The sequence below is a fragment of the Erinaceus europaeus genome, chromosome 9 (assembly GCF_950295315.1).
Source record: "Erinaceus europaeus chromosome 9, mEriEur2.1, whole genome shotgun sequence".
In the NCBI taxonomy this organism is placed as follows: domain Eukaryota; kingdom Metazoa; phylum Chordata; class Mammalia; order Eulipotyphla; family Erinaceidae; genus Erinaceus; species Erinaceus europaeus.
In genome coordinates, this window is record NC_080170.1 from 67,088,411 (window position 1) to 67,108,686 (window position 20,276).

The following is a 20,276-nucleotide window of genomic DNA, read 5'->3' on the forward strand; positions in this document are numbered from 1 at the left end:
CAAGTGGTGAAGTAGGGCTGCAGGTGTCTGTCTTCCTCTCCCTCTCTACCTCCCCCACTCCTCTCAATTTCTATCTCTATCCAATAAAAAAAAAAAAAAAAGATGAAGGGTGATATGGTCAGGCACACCTTTAAAATTTTTTTTTAGTATTTTTTGTTGTTGTAGTTATTGTTGTTATTGATGTCGTCGTTGTTAGATAGGACAGAGAGAAATGGAGAGAGGTGGAGAGAAAGACAGACACCTGCAGACCTGCTTCACCACCTGTGAAGCAATTCCCCTGGCAGGTAGGGAGCTGGGGGCTCGAACTGGGATCCTTATGCCTGTCCTTGTGCTTCGCACCATGTGCACTTAACCCGCTGTGCTACTTCCGACTCCCAGGCACACTCTTTTAAAAGGCCAACCTGGCAGTAACAGGCACATGGACTGGAGAGGAGTCAGAATGAGGGCAGAAGCATGCATGAAACACTCTTAATTCCAAGTCTCCAGAAGTGGTTGAGACTGACTAAAGAAGAAAAAAAGAATAAGCAAACAAAGATAGAAAGGAGGTAAATATGTTGAGGTTGGGGTAGTGAGATGAGTTAGGAAGGGTGGTTTTCGTGGGCTAATGACTATCTAGCACCCTTGTCCACTTAGGGAACAAAGGGAATGCAGGCTAATTTAGTTTACTTCAGTTTTAATTTGTTGGGGAACTGAGGCTGACACCTTGGGAGGTGGGAAAGAGGTTCAAATTAGAGTCTGTGTGAGCTTGAGAGACTGATGGAGTACTTTTTTTTTTTTAATTTCTTTATTGGGGGATTAATGGTTTACAGTCAACAGTCAAATACAATAGTTTGTACATGCATAACATTTTCCAGTTTTCCACATAACAATGATGGGGCATTTAAGTGAAGATACTCTATCACCACCAGCTGGATAACCATCTAAAACCATCTAGTTGAGCTCCGGGTTAAAAGGGATTTGAGGATCATCAGCCTGTGAGGACAAGTGCTGTTTTAAGTGAACTCAGGGAGATTATAGTTAAGAGAAACAGGAGGAAAATCCATTTTACGTCAAAGTTCTTGTGGGTAAAGTCTATGATTTACTCATCTCTATGATGTTAGCACTCAATACGCTGATCAGCACAAACCAAACCCTCATTGTTTACTGGGTCAAGAAGTACAGATGACAACCTGGGACTTAAGACTGAGGTTAGAACCAAGACAGTCTTGGGAGACAAAGTCCATACCATGGCATCTAGGGAACTCTGAGGATAGTAGGGTCTAGACTGAACTGCATTGGAAGACACATAGTTGGTATCTGGAGAATTTGAGAATTTATTGGCTTTGGGGGACAGAAATGTAATGGTGTTGCATGTAAAAACAATTCAGAAGAAGAGAATCTCTTCCTTTTCCCCTTCCTTTCTCTCACTCTCTCTCTCTCTTTTTAATATTTATTCCCTGTTGTTGCCCTTGTTGTATTATAGTTGTAGTTACTGATACTGTTGTTGTTGGACAGGACAGAGAGAAATGGAGAGAGGATGGGGAAGACAGAGAGGGGAAGAGAAAGACACCTGCAGACCTGCTTCACCCGCTGTGAAGCAAATCCCCTACAGGTGGGGAGCCAGGGGCTCTGACCAGGGTCCTTACACAGGCCCTTGTGCTTTGCGCCATGTGCACTTAACCCACTGCACTACCATCCGACTCCCTCTCTTTCTTTTTTTTAAATTTTTTTTAGTTTCTTTTTTTTAATATTTATTTATTCCCTTTTGTTGCCCTTGTTGTTTTATTGTTGTAGTTATTATTGTTGTAGTTTATTGTTGTTGTTGTTACTGATGTTCTTGTTGGTGGATAGGACAGACAGAAATGGAAAGAGGAGGGAAGACAGAGGGGGGAGAGAAAGACAGACACCTGCAGACTTGCCTTACCACTTGTAAAGTGATCCCCCTGGAGGTGGGGAGCTGGGGGTTCGAACAGGGTTCCTTACACCTGTCCTTGTGCTTTGCACCACCTGCACTTAACCAGTTGTGCTACTGCCCGACTCCCTAAATATTTTTATATTTATTTACTTATTCCTTTTTGTTGCCCTTGTTTTATTGTTATTGATGTCATTGTTGTTGGATAGGACAGAGAGAAATGGAGAGAGGAGGGGAAGACAGAGAGGGGGAGAGAAAGACAGACACCTACAAATCTGCTTCACTGCTTGTGAAGCGACTACCCTGCAGGTGGGGAGCCGGGGGCTCAAACCGGGACCCTTACATCAGCCCACCCACGGCGCTACCACCCTACTCCCTCTCTTTCTCTTTTTAAAGGTAGTCAACATGACCTTTCTTCTAATTACGTCTGAGTTGGAACTTGTGTAATGATCCCTAGATTTCCTTTACCCAACAGAGACAATGTTGATGCAATTTTTTTTCTGACTGTGAAAACATGATGCAAAGAATTATAACATTATAGAAATGTATGGTTGAGAACTTCTCCCACAGTCCTGCCACTTAGAAATACAAATCTTTGGGCAGGGGTAGATAGCATATGGTTATGCAAACAGACTATCATGTCTGAGGCTTTGAACTCCCAGGTTCAATCCCCTGCTCCACTGTAAACCAGAGATGTACAGTGGACTGGTTAAAAAAATTTTAAAAAGAAAGAAAGAAATACAAATCTTTAAAAAAAAACAACAAACAATTGTGGGAGTCGGGTGGTAGCACAGTGGGTTAAGCACAGGTGGCACAAAGTGTAAGGACAAGCTTAAGGATCCCGGTTACAGCCCCCAGCTCCCCACCTGCAGGGGAGTCGCTTCACTGTCTGTGAAGCAGGTCTGCAGGTGTCTTTCTCTCCTCCTGTCTTCCCCGCCTCTCCCCATTTCACTCTGTTCTATCCAGTAATTATGACATAAATAACAACAATAATAACTATAACAATAAAACAAGGGCAACAAAAGGGAATAAATAAATAAATATAAAAAATAATAAACCAGTTAATTTACTTATTGACTTATGGGGGCAGGGAGGATAATGAGAGCATCGCATCGCTCTAGCATATGTGATGCTGGGGATCAAACTTAGCATCTCACACTTGCTAATCCAACACTTCATTTACTGCCACACCTCCCAGGCTACGTTTCATTTTTTTTTATTTATTTATTTGTTCCCTTTAGTTGCCCTTGTTTTATTGTTGTAGTTATTATTGTTGTTGTTATTGATGTCGTCGTTACTGGATAGGAGAGAAATAGAGAGAGGAAGGGAAGACAGAGGGGGAGAGAAAGATAGCCACCTGCAGATCTGGTTCACTGCTTGTTAAGTGACTCCCCTGCAGGCGGGGAGCCAGGGGCTCCAACCGGGATCTAACTTATGCTGGTCCTTGCGCTTTGTGCCACGTGTGCTTAACCTACTGCACTACCGTCTGACTCCCATTTTTTTTTTAATATACCTAACCATTCAGAAAATTGTCAACTATTTCAAAATACAATTCCTTCTCTCTTTCTATTAACCAGACCACTGTAAATCTCTGGTTTATGGTGGTACAAAGGGACTGAACTGGGACTTCAGAGCCTCACACAACCATTATGTAAACCCCCCCATCCTTCAAATAGAATTATTTCTTTTCTTTTTTACCAGAGCACTGCTCAACTCTGGCTTACGGGGATTGAACCTGGGTCCTTTGGTGCCTAAGGCATGAGAATCTCTTTGCATAACCATTGTTATCTCTCCAGCTCCAAATAGGATTATTTTTAAAGCTATCTTTTACTGAAAATTTACATAATGACTTAACCTTTAAGTCAAACTGAAGAGCACTACCACCCTCATTTACCAGCTGAAGAAACTGAAGATCAGAAATAATGAGAAGCTGATCACTCTACTCAGTGTTTAAGTGACTGGGCAGGAATTTGAATACTAAACTGTTTCTTTCCACTAATATCACTTCTTTTTTTTTAATTCTTTTTTTAAAACTTTATTTATTATTGGATAGAGAACAGAGAGAAATTGAGGGGGAGGGGAGATAGGGATGGAGAGAGACAGAGAGATACCTGCAGCCCTACTTCACCACTTGTGAAGCTTTTCCCATGCAGTTGGGGACCAGGCACTTGAACCCGGGTCCTTCCTTGCACACTGTAGTGTGTACACTTAAACAGGTGCACCACCGCCTGGCCCCACCACTTTTCTTAAACAGTCACTAGCTCCTAATTCCTAACTGTTCTTTTAAACTTGGCGTTTTCATCTTTGGAAAAAATTGGTCTGGGAACATGTTGTGGGTAGGTTTTTAAAACATATTATGTACTGATAAAATTGTTTGCTTTTGAATTTTTTTCCTTACAGAGTCACCATTTCATGATTTCAATTCTATGTAGATTTTTTTTTTTTTAAGATTTCATTTATTTATTTATTTATTTATGAGAAATGATAGGAGAGAGAGAAAGAACCAGACATCATTCTGGTACATGTGTTGCCGGGGATTGAACTTGGGACCTCATGCTTGAGAGTCCAAAGTCTTATTAATTGTGCCACCTCCCAGACCTTTTTTTTTTTTTTTTCCCCATTCAAGGAGAGACACAGACAAACACAGTGGGAAAAACATGAGAATTTTCCCTGGTACCTTTGGCACTCTCAGGTAGTGCTGGAGCAAGGTTGTATATGTATGGAAGGTATGTGCCCTACCCAATGAAAGATCTTTCTGTCCCCTTAATTCATTAACAAATTAAAAAAGCCTTTTAGAAGTAACCATTCAACATGACCTTTCTTCTAATTACATCTGTGTTGGAACTTGTGTAATGATCCCCAGATTTCCTTTAAAGAAATTGGAAAAAAAAAAACTCACTAGGCAGGCTTTGTGCATAGATTCAAGTTTAAACCCAGGCATCGCTTGAGAGCTGCTATAGCACTGGAGGAAGTTCTGGTGCTATGATCTTCCTCTAACTCTCTCTCTCTCTCTTTTTTTTTAATTTTTATTTATTTTTTTACCAGAGCACTGCTCAGCTCTGGCTTATGGTAGTGCAGGGGATTGAACCTGGGACTTTGGAGCCTCAGGCATGAGAGTCTGTTTGCATAACCATTATGCTATCTACCCCTGCCCCACCTCTGTAACTCTCAATGAAAAGCAGCCCAGTGTGTTAAATGGTGCATGTATTGAGTGTACACCACACACACACACACACACACACACACAACAAATAGGGTCAAAAGAAAACCTGGAAACTATTGGAGCCCCATAAAATTTAGGAGAGTTCATTACCTAAGCAACAATAATTAATTCATTGGCCACTGGTGATTAACTCACCAGTGGTGAGTGACCAAAGATTACTAATCTTGGACTGTGTTTAGGTACAGATCATCTCCATGATATTTCTGTCTTTGATCACTGTAATTGCCATAACTACAACCATTAAGATGTGCAAGGGATGATTTAGAAATTATCCCAGGAAAGCCCCTGAGCATAGTGGGAACTCATAATTAATTGTTCAAGCAATGAATGAACAATGAATTTAGGTGGACTCAGCACTTTCTTAAGTTGCTGAGTTGCAACAGAGGCAGGGCCAAGAGCCACTGAAATAGCAGAGTTCTTTAAACAAGGGGTGTTTGTGCTGTGTCCATGTGCAGGGGACTCACAAACATACCTGCACTCAGGGCCATACCAGTGCCACGATGGCAGATGGACATTGCCATGGGAAGAGACCAACTGCAAAGGAATACACAAAGGCAGTTCAGAAAAGGGAAGGTGACACCCCAGAGGACAGTGCACTTCTGTAGTAAACCTCAGAAACAGGAAATATTTCTAAATAAAAACAGCTACTCAGAAGGTAGCAAAGGAGATAGAGCACTGAATTTGCTTTCATGAGGTTATGAGTTCAACCTCTTGCATCACATATGCCGAAGTGATGCTCTCTGGTTCTTCCTCTCTAACTAATGGTTAAATAAATTAATCTCTCGATAGAGGACTGAGCGGTAGTGCAACGGGCTAAGCGCACACAGTACTAAGTACAAGGATCCTGCAGGGGGAATACTTCACAAGCGGCAAAGCAAGTCTGCAGGTGTCTATCTTTCTCTCTCTATCTCCTCCTCCCCTCTCAATTTCATTGTCCTATCAAAAGGAAAAAATGGCCACCAGAAGCAGTGGATAACCCTGGAGGAGAAATAAATAAATTATAAAATTAATCCCAATAAATAAGAATAGAAACAGCTTTAGGGGATGGGAGATAGCTCACCCTCTAGAGCCCATGGCTTACAATGCACAAGACCCCAAGTTTGAGCCTCAGCACTACATGCGAGCACCATGACACTAACAAGGCTCCATGAATGGTGGAGCAATGCTGTGATATCTTCCCCACTGCACTGAAATAAGAAGAATGAGGGGGGGAAAAAAGTTGGCCTGTGAATGATGGAATCATGCCTGCAAGAGGCCCTAGAGCCATACAAAAAATAAAAATAAAACAGAAACATCTTTCACAGTCCTGTGATTCCCTTTTCTTGTTTGAAATTAGGAGATGATTCACATCCCTTTTTCAAAGTGACTGCATCACTGACACAGCTGCAAGAAGAATCAACTGTAGCTCAAAGTGCTCTTTTGACAAGAAACAGCATGGATAAAGACACCAACTAAAGTCGCATCCAGGGAGTTGGGCAGTAGCGTAGTGTAGTGGGTTAAGCACATGTGGCGCAAAGTGCAAGGACCAGCTTAAGGATCCCGGTTCAAGCCCTTGACTCCCCACCTACAGGGGTGTCACTTCACAAGCGGTGAAGCAGGTCTGTAGGTGTCTTTCTCTTCCCCTCTCTGTCTCCCCCTCCTCTCTCCATTTCTCTCTGTCCTATCCAACGATGACATCAACAACAATAACTACAACAAGGGCAACAAAAAGGGAATAAATATTAAAAAAAAAAAAATATATATATATATAAATTAAACAAAGTCACATCCAGTAAGAAAAATGATCACTAGACTATACCACCTGGGCCTGTCTGCTTCCCTACTGTAAAACTGAAAGAAACCAAAATTGGGCTTTATCCACTGTTTCACACAATGATTTTCCTTGAGCTCCCCCCAACCCCCCCAATGCTAGGCTCTTGTACATATGCATCTGCACTGGTCCTGGGCCAACTTTTTCACTCCTGTTTACTCCAGAGAGAGAGACATCATAATACCACAGCTTCCCCAGTGATGTGGTACTGGAACTCAAACCCAGGCCCAGATGAGCTATTTCCCAGCATCTAAACTCTCTTAATCCCATCCAAATTGAGCCATACCATTTTTAAAAAATTTTTTAAATTTATTTATTTATTTATTTATTCCCTTTTGTTGCCCTTATTGTTTTATTGTTGTTGTCATTGTTGGATAGGACAGAGAGAAATGGAGAGAGGAGAGGAAGACAGGAGGAGAGAAAGATAGACACCTGCAGACCTGCTACACCACCTGTGAAGCAACTCCCCTGCAGGTGGGGAGCCAGGGTTCGACATTTATTTCTTAATAAATGATCATTTCCAAACTTTTACATTCAATTTTAGTAGATTTAGCTTATGTTTCTTAATCCACAATAGTACTAAAATACTTTATAATCAAAACCACTTATGTATTTATTTTTAAATATTTCTTTCATAAGAGAAAGAGAAGGAGAGAGGAGCCAGAGCAACACTCAGACAAATGTGGTGCTAGGGATGAAACTTAGGTCCTAATGCTTACAAGTCCAGAACTTGACCAGTCTCCTCAGGTCCTTTTTTTAAAAGATATATATATAATTTATATTCCCTTTTGTTGCCCTTTTTTTTCTATTGATGTTGGGGAAGACAGAGGGGGGGAAAGAAAGAGAGACACCTGCAGACCTGCTTCACTGCCTGTGAAGAGACTCCCTGTAAGTGGGGAGCCAGGGCTCGAACCAGGATCCTTACACAGGTCCTTGCACTTCGCACCATGTGTGCTTAACCTGCTGCATGACCCCCAGGGTCCTTTTTTAAATTCATATTCTGAATTGTCAGTTTACCAAAGCCTTTCCAATAGATAGCTAACACTACTATGTTCTGGACCTAATGCTCAAGAAGAAACTGAATTGGAAATTGGAAATTCAAAGCAAGGTAACTGTCATCCTAGAAAACTGGCTTACAAAGGGAATGTTATGCACAGTGAGATAATATAGTCAACACTTTATTTTTGCCAAAGCACTGTACAACTCTGGCTTATGGTAGAACTGCTGATTGAAACTGGACCTTGTATGCCTCAGGCTTGAAAGTCTTTTTCTATAACCATTACACTGTCGCCCCAGCTCATATTCAGCACTCCAAATGAAAGCAACCTAGGCAGGGTGAAAAGATGTCCAAAAGAAATTCTGACTATTGTTATGGGGGAAAACTGGAAATGCATGTATAAACTATTGTATTTACTGTTGACTGTAAAACATTAATCCCTCAATAGAGAAATAATACTAATAAAAAAGAAACTCTGACTATGGAATTTTTAAAAATGGTAACAGTAAGAAAAATATAATATGCAAATAAACTGAGTAACTGATTAGATACCACCAATTCAAATGCAATGAAAATATAAAAAGAAGAGCCACCACTTAATGAAGGACAAGCAGCAGAGAAAGAACAACGGCATGACTTGGTTAAGAAAGATCAGAAGACTAAAACCCAGAATGAGCTGAGGCTTGCAAAAATGTCAAGCGCAATAAAAAGGGGCTTTTTAGACTGTATTCCAAGATAAAAAGCTTCCAAACCGGTAGAAACAATTTCGTGTTGAGGGTGACAGAGTGCAAAGTGAGTTGCTCAACTATGCTGTTTGTCAAACAGAATGATTATCAGACTGATAAAAAGACCCTGGTGCCAGAAGAGCAAATATTGATTTGAGGAAACTAAAATCTTAAAGCAGTAGGTGAATTTTAAGACCCTGCTTAGCATTCCAAATGTGCTTAGGGCTCCTGGCTGGATGAATCAACTCCCACAGCTGAAAACGCTAACAGATGAAGCATCCCCATTGTTCTATCTGTGGGAAATGCCCAAGTGGAAAGAGAGTGATGAAAAACTGCCAAGGTCAAATGGCTTCCTTATAATTTAGTTCCATACATATCCCCTTGCTCTATGCCATTGCTTTGATAAACTGACTCATTCCATTAAGAGAGTACATTGTAAAGGCTGACTGAAGGACATCCTTCCATGCTCCCCTAAAAAAAAATTCTCTCTACCTGTAGGGGGGGTCACTTCATAGGCGGTGAAGCAGGTCTGCAGGTGTCTGTCTTTCTCCTTCTCTCTCGATTTCTCTTTGTCCTATCCAACAGCAACAGCAATAGCAATAATAGCAATAAAAACAAGGGCAACAAAAAGTGGGGGGGAATGGCCTTCAGGAGCAGTGGATTAGTAGTGCAGGCACCGAGCCCCAGCAATAACCCTGGAGGCAAAACAAAATAAAATAAAACAAAACAAAATTCTAAAAGTTAGGAAGTGATACCAGATATCTCAAGTATCTTTCCTGGACAGAACATTTTGGAAACAACCTCAAATTCCCTGAGGTTTTTTTTTTTTTTCCACCCACAAGCTGTCTAGTTTCATGACTGCAAAGCAAATAGGGTGGAAAGACTCAACCTCGACAGCTCAACATCACTTACTACAGAACCTATGAGACAAGATATGGATCAAATACAGATGAAGAACCATTTGAGAAGATCAACATCATTATCCTATCTTCCCAAACCCATCATCTCCTAAACAGTTCACCAGAAAGTGGTGAGGATTGGTATCGCTTTTTAGTCTCCTTCTGTTTTATAGACTATCCTGATTTCTGCAATCATAATTATTTCTGGAATCTGGCTTAGGAAAAAAAAAATCTACATAGCTGTGGTATTTGTGGAGGTGGTGAAAAAATGGCAAGTCTCCCTGGCAAGAACTCAAGCAAAGAGGAAAACAGAGCACAAGCTGCATGGCTGGACTACCTAGGATGGAGCAGATCTAGAGGGGCTTTGCTTAAGAGACATCAGCTTCACCAATGTCAGTGCTACTTCTGAGAAGCGGCAGGTATAAGAAGAGACGTGTTTCCTAATTCTCTTTGCTCAAAGGGCCTAGAAGCAGCACCACTTTTGGCAACAGTGAGCCCACCCAGCACCCAGATCCTGATTTCTTTTTTGTTTCTTTTTCTTTTTTTTTTTTTTAATATTTATTTTATTTATTTATTCCCTTTTGTTGCCCTTGTTGTTTTATTGTTGTAGTTATTATTGTTGTTGTCGTTGTTGGATAGGACAGAGAGAAATGGAGAGAGGAGGGGAAGACAGAGAGGAGGAGAGAAAGATAGACACCTGCAGACCTACTACTTCACCGCCTGTGAGGCAACTCCCCTGCAGGTGGGGAGCCAGGGTTCGAAACAGGATCCTTATGCCGGTCCTTGTGCTTTGCGCCACCTGCGCTTAACCCGCTGCGCTACAGCCTGACTCCCCCAGATCCTGATTTCTTAGAAGCCATCTTGAAAAATTCCCACTGGCCATATCTAAGACCATTTAAACATCAAAATATATGAGTATGACCCTTTGGGCAAGAGAGGTATTGTTTAACAATGAGAAACAAACATATTGCTCTTTGGTCCTAGCCCCTGAACCCTTGTAATCTCCTCAGTGACAGAGGAACAAAGAGCATGTTTCCCTAATATTTGGCCTTTGACCATAGTTACTAACACAAAGCTCCTAAATCCTTTGGGATTTCCTGGGTCGTAAGAGTACTCTTTGCTTTCAGGAGGGGATTCCAGGTAGGCTGCTGGGTGGGGGCTGATCATCAGAAAGACCACACCATTAGAACTTTCATTCCCAAGCCTATCTTACAGAGGAGAGGGAGCAAAGTTGAGTTCAATATGATCACAACTACATTATGAAATCTTCGTTTAAGCCCTCAAATTATAGGGTCTGGAGATCTTGCTGGCTGGTGAACCCATAGGATATTGGTACACTCCAATTTCACAGAGACAGAACTCCTTCCAGAAGCCTAGGAGGTGGCAGAGTGACTATAGTGCTAGACATAGAAGCATGAGGTCTTGAGTTTATCACATGCCAGAGTAATGCTCCAATTTTTCTCTCTCCTACCATAACTTTTTTTTTTTTTAACTGAAGAGCTAAGGAAATAATACTGATTTTCATGTCTGAGGCTGAGGTCCCAGGTTCAATCATCATCACCACCATAAGCCAGAGCTAAGCAGTGATCTAGTTAAATAAATATTTCTTCCAGACATATAGGTAGCCTTTTAGGTAACTCTTCCATCTATTCATTTATAATATCCTTTATAATAAGCTAGTATTTCCAAGTTCTATGAGCTACTCTAATTACTCTAATTACTCTATATGTGCTAACTCCAGGTAGTTAGTATCAGAACTGAACTGTAGAACATCCAATTGGTGTCCAGAGTTAAAAAAAAAAAAAAAAAAAAACTGATTAATGTGAGAAGACCTTTACACATCTGCTGTCAGAAATACTGAGAAGTGAGAGAGAATAGTGATTATCGGGTTGGATGTGGAGAGAGAAGAGACCAGGAACTCGTGGCGGAGTGGAAACGCAAATCTTTATTCATGCGGACGCCCCAGAATTGGGTGTGAGCACATGGGAGAATTCCAGAAATGGCAAGTTGGGATGGGACTGGCTAGGAAAGGGGGTGAAGAGAAACAAAAGGCATGTTGGGAAGGTAGAAGCGTCCTTAGCAACTGTTGCAATGGTTTTAACTGAATTAGCAACACCCTGAGGGGATAATGTGGTGGTGGGGATCTTTCAGGCAAAACAGTGATTATCTAAGCAGAGCAAGGGGGCTGGCTTTAAGGCCCAACAAGTGATGGTTTCTCCTTAAGCTAATGTCATAAAAGTAGAGGAGAAATGAGTTTTTCCTCTTAGAAGTACTCATTACCACTGATAAGGAAAAAAGATGGAGGAAAGATGCCAAACCAAGAGGCTCAGAGCAGCCTCCTGAAGCTGGGGAAGGCAGGAAAAATACTCCCCTGGAGTTTCCACAAGGGAAGGCAGCCCTGCCAGCATCTTTAAATTGAGCTCCCAGAGATTCATGTTAGACTTCTGCCTAGCAAAACAGTAGGATCATAAACATACTGTTCTAAGTCACAAAGCTTGTGATGACTTGTTATAGCAACAATGGAAAACTCATAAAGCAGCAAGGGAGCAGCAGCCATCTCTGCAGTTCATTCTGTAAGTATTCAGACAGGTCAACAAGCTGGGAATCTGCATACAGCTTATATGAACTCTGGATACTATTTCTGCCACCTTTATGTAAATCTAAAAGTCTCTCTCTCTTTTAATTAATGGGAACAACATTGCGCTTTATCAGAATCTCCTAATTGACAGCTTTGCAGGACAGATTTCAGGATACAGAAAGTGGTCATGCTATTATAAAACAGGACTGAGGAATATCTCAGGTAGACTGCAGACCAACCTCCAGAACTGTTACTCACTACTTCTATTTTTAATATTCTGTTTATTTGTTTGTTTGTTTTAATGAGAGAGAAGACCAGAACACAGCTCAGTTCTGGCTTATAGTGCTGGAGATTAAACCTGTGACTTGAGAACTTCAGGCATAAAAGTATTTTATATTATTACTACCCTACCTCCCTAGCCCACTCACTACTTCTAAATTTCCTGGTTCCAGAGCACTTACCTATAGATAGTGATATGAGGAGACAGAGGACGGTTTGAGCTAGTGTTCTTATTCCAGAATCTCTCCATCTCTTCTTTGGCTGTGGTTCCCATAGGAACAGCACTAGAATGAAAACAAAGTACAAATTATTAAAAGTAAGCTTAGTAAAATGTGTGTAAAACTGAGGCCTCACATATGCACAATTCCAACATTCCCAGACCACTCTTTTATTCAGATAGAGACATAAATTTAGGGAGAGAGGGAGGGAAAGGGAAAGGGGGAGAGGGAAAGGGGAAAAGGGGAGAATGGAAGGGGGGAGAGGGGAGGAAAATAGGGGAGGAAGAGAGGGGGACAAGGAACCACAGCACAGAATTATGATTCTGGAACTCAAACCTGGGCCTCACACATGGCAATGCTAGTGCTCTACCTAGTAAACTATCTCTCAGGCCCTTAGATTTTTATGTGATACAAAGTTGTTAAAGGCACTAGGAGCCAACTCACCCAATAGTGCGTACTGTGCTATGTGAGAGGACCCAAGTCTAAGTTTCCTACACCACAGAAGAGTACCATGCACAAGGAATCAGAGGTGAGAAGTCCTAGCAGCAAAAAGTAAATAAACACATGAATTTTGATATGTTAGCAGGCTAGTAGATAGTTCACCTGGTAGAGCATGTGCCTTACTATGTGCAAGGCCCTAGATTTGAGCCCTGGCACCACAACACAGACAGAAGCTCCAAAGAAGGGAGCAGTGCTGCATTCTTCTCTCTCTTAGCCTCCCTCCCTCCCTCCCTGAAACAAAAAGTGAGAAATTCAGCTTGCAGCAGTAGAGTCATGCCCCAGTACCAAAAATAAATAAATAAATTTGGTAAGTGAAAGAACCCATTTATTTGGAAAACACGTTCATCCATTCACCTTACACCAGGTTGACTGAATTATAAACTCAATAACCCAGTGAGGTCTCATCAGAGGCTAACTCTTCTAATTCCCTCTCCCAGCACATAAGCTTGCTGATAGAAGCACAACTTCTTTCTTTCTTACTAGATGAGAAAACTAATGACCACAATCACTAAATTGTTACCTGTCTCACAAGTGTCTGCTACCCATACTCACCCCTGAAACTGAAGGCAACAACTTGTTGCTTTTCCCTGAAAGGAAAAAAAGTGAAGAAGAAATCATCTCCACAGACATAGAAACTTACTTTCTGATGACGAGCTGAGGGCTTAGGTGGGCACGGAGGTACTGGCGGCCAGCATGTCTGCAACATAGGATAATCATCAGCTAACATTCAGTGGTCAAAGTCAGTCTGTCCACATTTCTATTTTGTTTTTAAAGATTTATTTATTTACGGATGGTGTTGGGAGACAGGGACACAGAGAGAACTACAGCATCACTCTGGCACATTCAATGTCTGGGATCAAACACAGGACCTCATACTTTATTAGAGTCCGACTTTTTATTTCCACTGCACCATCTCCTGGACCACAACCTATTTTTGTGCTCTATTAGACTTAGGGATAGAGGCATAAACTGAAATTAGGATAAAGGAATGACAGTAGCACTGTCCTTGAAACTTCTTTTTCTTTTTTGATAGACAGAAATTAAAAAGGAGGGGGGAAGACACCTACAGCACTGCTTCACCTCCTGAGAAGCTTTCCTCCTACAGGTGGGGACCAGAGACTTGAACGAGGGTCTTGTACATTATATCACTCAACTGGGTGTGCCAAACATCACATGTGCCAAAGTGATGCTCTGGCTCTCTCTTCTCTCAATAAAAGCATAGATCTTAAAAAAGAAAAAAGTAGGGGTTGGGGATATAGCATAATGCTTATGAAAAAAGACTTTCATGTCTGAGGCCTTGAAGTCTCTGGTTCAATCCCCCACACCACCATAAGCCAGAGCTGAGACATGTTCTAGAAATAAATAAATAAATAAATAAATAAATAAATAAATGCCTGTGATCCGGGAGGTGGAACAGTGGATAAAGCACTGGACTCTCAAGCATGAGGTTCTGAGTTCAATCCCCAGCAGCACATCTACCAGAGTAATGTCTGGTTCTTTTACTCTCTCCTGCAATCTTTCAAATAAATAAATAAATGCCCAGGAAGTATCAGAGTGGATGGAGTATTGGCCTCTTCAAGATGAGGTCTGGAGTTCAATCCTTGGTAGCACATACACTAGTCAGAGTGATGCTCTGGTTCCCTGTCTCCTAAATAAGTAAATAAATAAAAATAAAAATATTTATTAATGAGAAAATGAGAGACGGAGGGAGAACCAAACTATCACTCTAGTATATGCTTTGGTGGGGACTGAACTCAGGACCTCATGCCTGAGAGTTTAATATTTTATCTACTGTATTGCAAAAAAATAACCTTGCATAAGTAAGGTCTTAAGGAGGATTACGGTTGAAAGACTGATATGAAATTTTTTTCAAACACAGAATAAGTAACTGGCACCACCAAGTACAGAGATGAGCTACAGCAAACACCTGCTAAAGTGGCTAAAAAAAAAAGAAAGAAAAGAAAGAGAGAAAGAAAAAAAGAAAGAAAGAAAATAGGCTTGTGGAGGGAGGGACCTGAATATTAATACCTGGTATTTTAAGGACTATCATGGTGTTCTAGACACTCCAGATGAATTTCAGGCCATCATTAGTCCTCTAATAGATACTGAAAACACGGCCCTTAAAAAATTTCTTTACCACCTCTATTAAAGACACTGAAAAATGATGTGTTTTCTACTAAACAATGGCTACCCACCTGTTGTGATGCCAAGGCCTCAAACAAGATTTCACTGCTCCTGGATTGACTCTCCCCCCACCCATTCTTTTTATTTCAGATATACAGAGACAGAGAGAGTGTGTGTGACAACATATACCACTCCAACACCCACCATACTTAAAAAGAAAAAATTAATATGAGAAAGAAGGCTCAAGAGACAGAGAAAGAAAGAGAGAAAGAAAGAAAGAAAGAATACCAGAGCATCACTCTGGCACATGAAATGTCAAGGATCAAACTTAGGATCTCATGCTTTTAAGTCCAATGCTCTCACCACCACCCCATCTACTGACATTGTGCCACCATACTTGGTGGTTCTCCCTGTGGTATGGAGCCCCCAGATGGTGAAGTGGTTTGAACCCAGCGCATCCAACATGGTAAGGTACAGACTCTATGGGGTGAGCAATCTCTCAGCTCCAGGTTTACTTTTATTTATTTATTTATTTATTTATTTATTTTTATTTCATGAGAAATAATATAGTATTCCCACTATAACCCTCTATGCACTAGCTTCTCAATATAGCTTACCTTCAGGAAAAAGCATTTAGGGAATTTATCAGATGGGATTAAAATTTAAAATACATTCATAGGGAGATAAGAAAATGTATACATGTGACAACACTCTTGTAAATCATCATTTCCGCCAGTGAAGTGATTAAAAAAGAATTAACAGTAGGGGACTGTGTGGTGGCACACCCAACTGAGCACACAATGCACATGATCCGTGAAGCAGTTCTGCAAGTATCTTTCCCACTCCCTCTCTATCTCCCCCTTCACTCTTGATTTCTCTGTTTCTATCCAATGAGTAAGTAAATACCAAATTGATATGCAGTCTGCAAAATATATTGCTTAGCCACTATGTGCAAGGTACTGCGAGAATTTATAATCTCATGAAGAGGCAAGGATGGTGTCAAGCTTGCAATGTCCTTAACACCTCTTTATATGTACAAACATCTCAAGACCCCTATGTATTATTATTATAGAAGGAACAAAAGAATGGAAACACGGATGGATGGACACACACACACACACACACACACACTCGCAGACACTTGAAGGCAAGAGGTGAATATGGACATTGTATATCCAAGGGTCCCAGAAAGAAGTGGGAACAAATCTTCCAAGTCAATGGAAGCAATTGTGACTCTGAAGTGGCAGGGCACACATTCCTCACATCAGACCAGTTCAATCACCCAGCCACCCAGCGAGAGTTTGCAGATGTGGGTTGGAATCTAAGGCGCTTTCTCTGTCTATTGCTATTGTTTCCCAGACAAATACCAGTTAAACTTCCCACAAAGCCCTAACAGAAGCTAAATATACAAACTTCATAACCATGCCTGAAATCTGACAAAAGAAATTCTGGAAAGATTTCTTTTTTCCTACCCAGGAAAAGTGTTCTCTATGTTATAGCCAGACGTCTATCCTAAGTTATTTTATTACTGACTAGCAAGATAGAATTTATAATTTTTTAAAAAAATTTTTATCTTTATTTTACTTATTGGATAGAGATAGCCAGAAATCTAGAGAGAAAGGGGTGATAGTGAGGGAGAGACAGACACCTGCAACATTGTTTCACCACTCACAAAGCTTTACTCCTGCAGGTGGGGGACCGGGGACTCAAACCCAGGTCCTTGCACATTGTCACGTGTGCTCAACCAGGTGCGCCACCACCTGGTCCCCTAGAATTTATAATTTCTAAAACTGTGCTGCCCCCTTCTAAATGTACTGTATTATGACATGCATCTACTTCCCTTAACAGGTATAATCACTACTCAAAAATTTTTTAGGGCAGAGGAGATAGCATAAGGGTTATACAAGAAGACTCTCATGCCTCAGGCACCAAAGTCCCAGGTTCAACCTTCCATAAGCCAGAGCTGAGCACTGTTCTGTATCTTTCTTTGCATCTTTCTCTCTGTATTTCTCATTAAAATAAGACAAATAATATTTTAAATATATTTTAAAATGTGATTTAAATAACCAGAGCACCACTTAGCTCTGGCTACTGCCAGGGATCAAACTTGGAAACTCTAGCGTGCAAGGACTGTGGGCTACCACTGTACTATCTCCCTGACCCTCAAATATTTAATTTATTTTCTTTTTTAAAAAATATTTATTTATTCCCTTTTTTGTTGTTGTTGCCCTTTTTTTATTGTTGTAGTTATTAGTTGTTATTGATGTTGTTGTTGGATAGAGAAAAATGGAGAGAGATGGGGAAGAGAAAGATAGACACCTGCAGACCTGCTTCACTGCCTGTGAAGCAACTCCCCTGCAGGTGGGGAGCTTGGGGCTGGAACCGGGATCCTTACACCTGTCCTTGCGACTTGCACCATGTGAGCTTAACCTGCTGCGCTACCACCCGACTCCCTAATTTAATTAAGAGATAGAAAGGCAAAGAGAGGGAAAGAAACCACAGCATTGAATCTTTCTTCAATGTGGCTTAAACCTGGGTCACCAAATCATTGTTTAGACCCTTCTCTGGATTGAGGCAGAAAGGCAGAATAGAAATGTAGAACACACAGTGGACAAAATCAAAGAGCCAGATTGAAGCTCTAGATCTGCTTAGGTCATGTGACTTTAAAATGAGGTTGATAATTCCTTTATTTATTTATTTATTTATTTAATTTATTCCCTTTGTTGCCCTTGTTGTTTTATTGTTGTAGTTATTATTGTTGTTGTCATTGTTGGATAGGACAGAGAGAAATGGAGAGAGGAGGGGAAGACAGAGAGGAGAGAAAGACACCTGCAGACCTGCTTCACCTCCTGTGAAGCGACTCCCCTGCAGGTGGGGAGCCGGGGCTTGAACCGGGATCCTTAGCCGGTCCTTGTGCTTTGCGCCACCTGCGCTTAACCCGCTGTGCTACAGCCCAACTCCCGATAATTCCTTTCTATTGGCTGGCAGGAAGCAATGAGAAAATGTACTAGGAAGTACTCCTTCAACTGTAATATTCCACATATACTTAGGGCATTGTTAGTTTCTCATCACCCCCAGGTCTTTAGGATGTACATCACATTCCCTCAGAGGTGATAAAAATATTCATCTGATGAAAATGAATTTGGCTTTTGGGGGGAAAAGTTATACTCAAAGACAATTCTGCACGATCAAACTGAGTAAAACCATTTTTGGTCCAAGATAGGATGTGACTGCCATGTGAAGAGTTTCTTTTACATGACCTCTAAACTTGAACTGACGGATATCCCCAAAAGTTTCATAACATCTAAAATAGATGTATAGGTCTGACAAAATAGCTCACTTGGATAGAGCACTGCTTTGCCATGTGTGTGATCCAGGTTGAAGCCCAGGCCCCACTGCACTGTTTTGATGTTGTGGTCTCTTTCACTCTCTCTGCTTCTCTACCTCTCTGTCTCTATCTAAAAAAAAAAAAAAAGGGTTGGGGGAAGTGGCAAACTATTTTTATAAATAAATGTAATAGCCATAAAGAACATTAATTTGCATACCAGCATTCTGATCAATGGTAGCTACCACCCAAGTCCCAAGACACAACACAAAGTACCCTTGATTTTTCTTTTCTTTTTTTTTTAAATATTTTTATTTATTTTCCCTTTTGTTGCCCTTGTTGTTTTTAGTTATTATTGTTGTTATTGATATTGGCTTTGATAGGACAGAGAGAAATGGAGAGAGGAGGGGAAGACAGAGAGGGGAAGAGAAAGACACCTACAGACCTGTTTCACCTCTTGTGAAGTGAAACCCCTGTAGGTGGGGAGCCAGGGACTTCAACCAGGATCCTTACTCCAGTCTTTGTGCTTTGCACCACGTGCACTTAACCCGCTGCACTACAGCCCGATTCCCTGATTTCTCTTTTCTTCATCTCCTCAATCCCATGCAAGGCAACACCCAATACAACTTAGAAAACTTCAGTCTACACCCTGAATTTCTCTCTTTTTAAAATTTATTATCTTTACTTATTGGATAGAGACAGTCAGAAATCAAGAGGGGAGGGGAAGATAGAGAGGAAGAGAAACAGAGAGATACCTGCAACACTGCTACATCACTCACAAAGCTTTCCCCCCTGCAGATGGGGGCTGGGGGCTCAAACCTGGGTTCTTGTGCATTGTAATATGTGTGCTCAGCCAGGTGCACCACCATCCAGCCCCCACCCTGTATTTCTCATTAGGACTATAACAGGTGCTCCTAAGCTGATCTATCACCAATCTCTTCCCTATTATCAGAGCTGAAAAATAAAGTTGACTTTTGTAGGTGTGGTTTCAGGGCCTCTCACATGAGATTCTACTGCTCCCAGACCAACTTTTTTTCACTTCTTTTAGTTTAGTTAGAGGGAAAGACCACACACCAATGTTCTACCATCTGCGGGAACTCAATCCCACAGTTACACCCTGGGTAAGGTGCATGCTCTACCAGGTGAGCTAATTCCTAGCCCAGTTTCTTTGTGGTAACTCTTAACATTTAGTCAACAGTCCCCAAAGCTAATATCATCAGCTTCATATCATAGCCAAATGGATGTCTTCTCTTTCTCTCTCTTACTCTCTTTCTCTCTCCTGCTCTCCCTCTCTTTTTCCCAGAGCACTGCTCAGCTCTGATTTATGGTGGTACCAGGGACTGAACCTAAGACTTTCGAGTCTCAGGCAAGATCTTTTTGCAGAACCATAATGCTATCTCTCCAGCTCAAATGAGTCCCTTTCCAATAAGGCTCAAGCCAATTCTCCCCTCCAAATTCCCTTTGGTTTCGGCCTTTGAATGTAACATTCATACACCGAATGGTACATTTGTCCACCGAGAGCACACCCACCACTCAGAGTCTACATCTCTTGTTCATACAGTCCCTCATAAACCAACACTCACCCTTCAAAACCCAACAACCCTTTGATGATAACTGTCATATCAGCAGCCTTTCCTACTGTGCCTTCCATGCTTCCATCAACTCACCATATTATCTCTATATTGCCATTTACTATGTTGCTTAAT

General features: G+C 41.2%; 1 protein-coding gene across 2 annotated transcripts in view; it reads right to left on the reverse strand.

The window, feature by feature from the left end:
* SDHC (succinate dehydrogenase complex subunit C) overlaps positions 1-20,276 on the reverse strand; it is a 30,204-nt gene that overhangs the window by 5,491 nt on the left and 4,437 nt on the right. The window contains exons 2-4 of one of the 2 annotated variants that reach the window (XM_007537427.3): positions 13,762-13,818; positions 12,585-12,686; positions 5,587-5,648 (exon numbers count right to left, since the gene is read on the reverse strand). In XM_007537427.3, coding sequence (XP_007537489.2) covers positions 5,587-5,648; positions 12,585-12,686; positions 13,762-13,818 — 221 coding nt within the window. The remainder of the gene's footprint in view (positions 1-5,586; positions 5,649-12,584; positions 12,687-13,761; positions 13,819-20,276) is intronic. The other variant, XM_016194448.2, reaches the window with a different exon arrangement.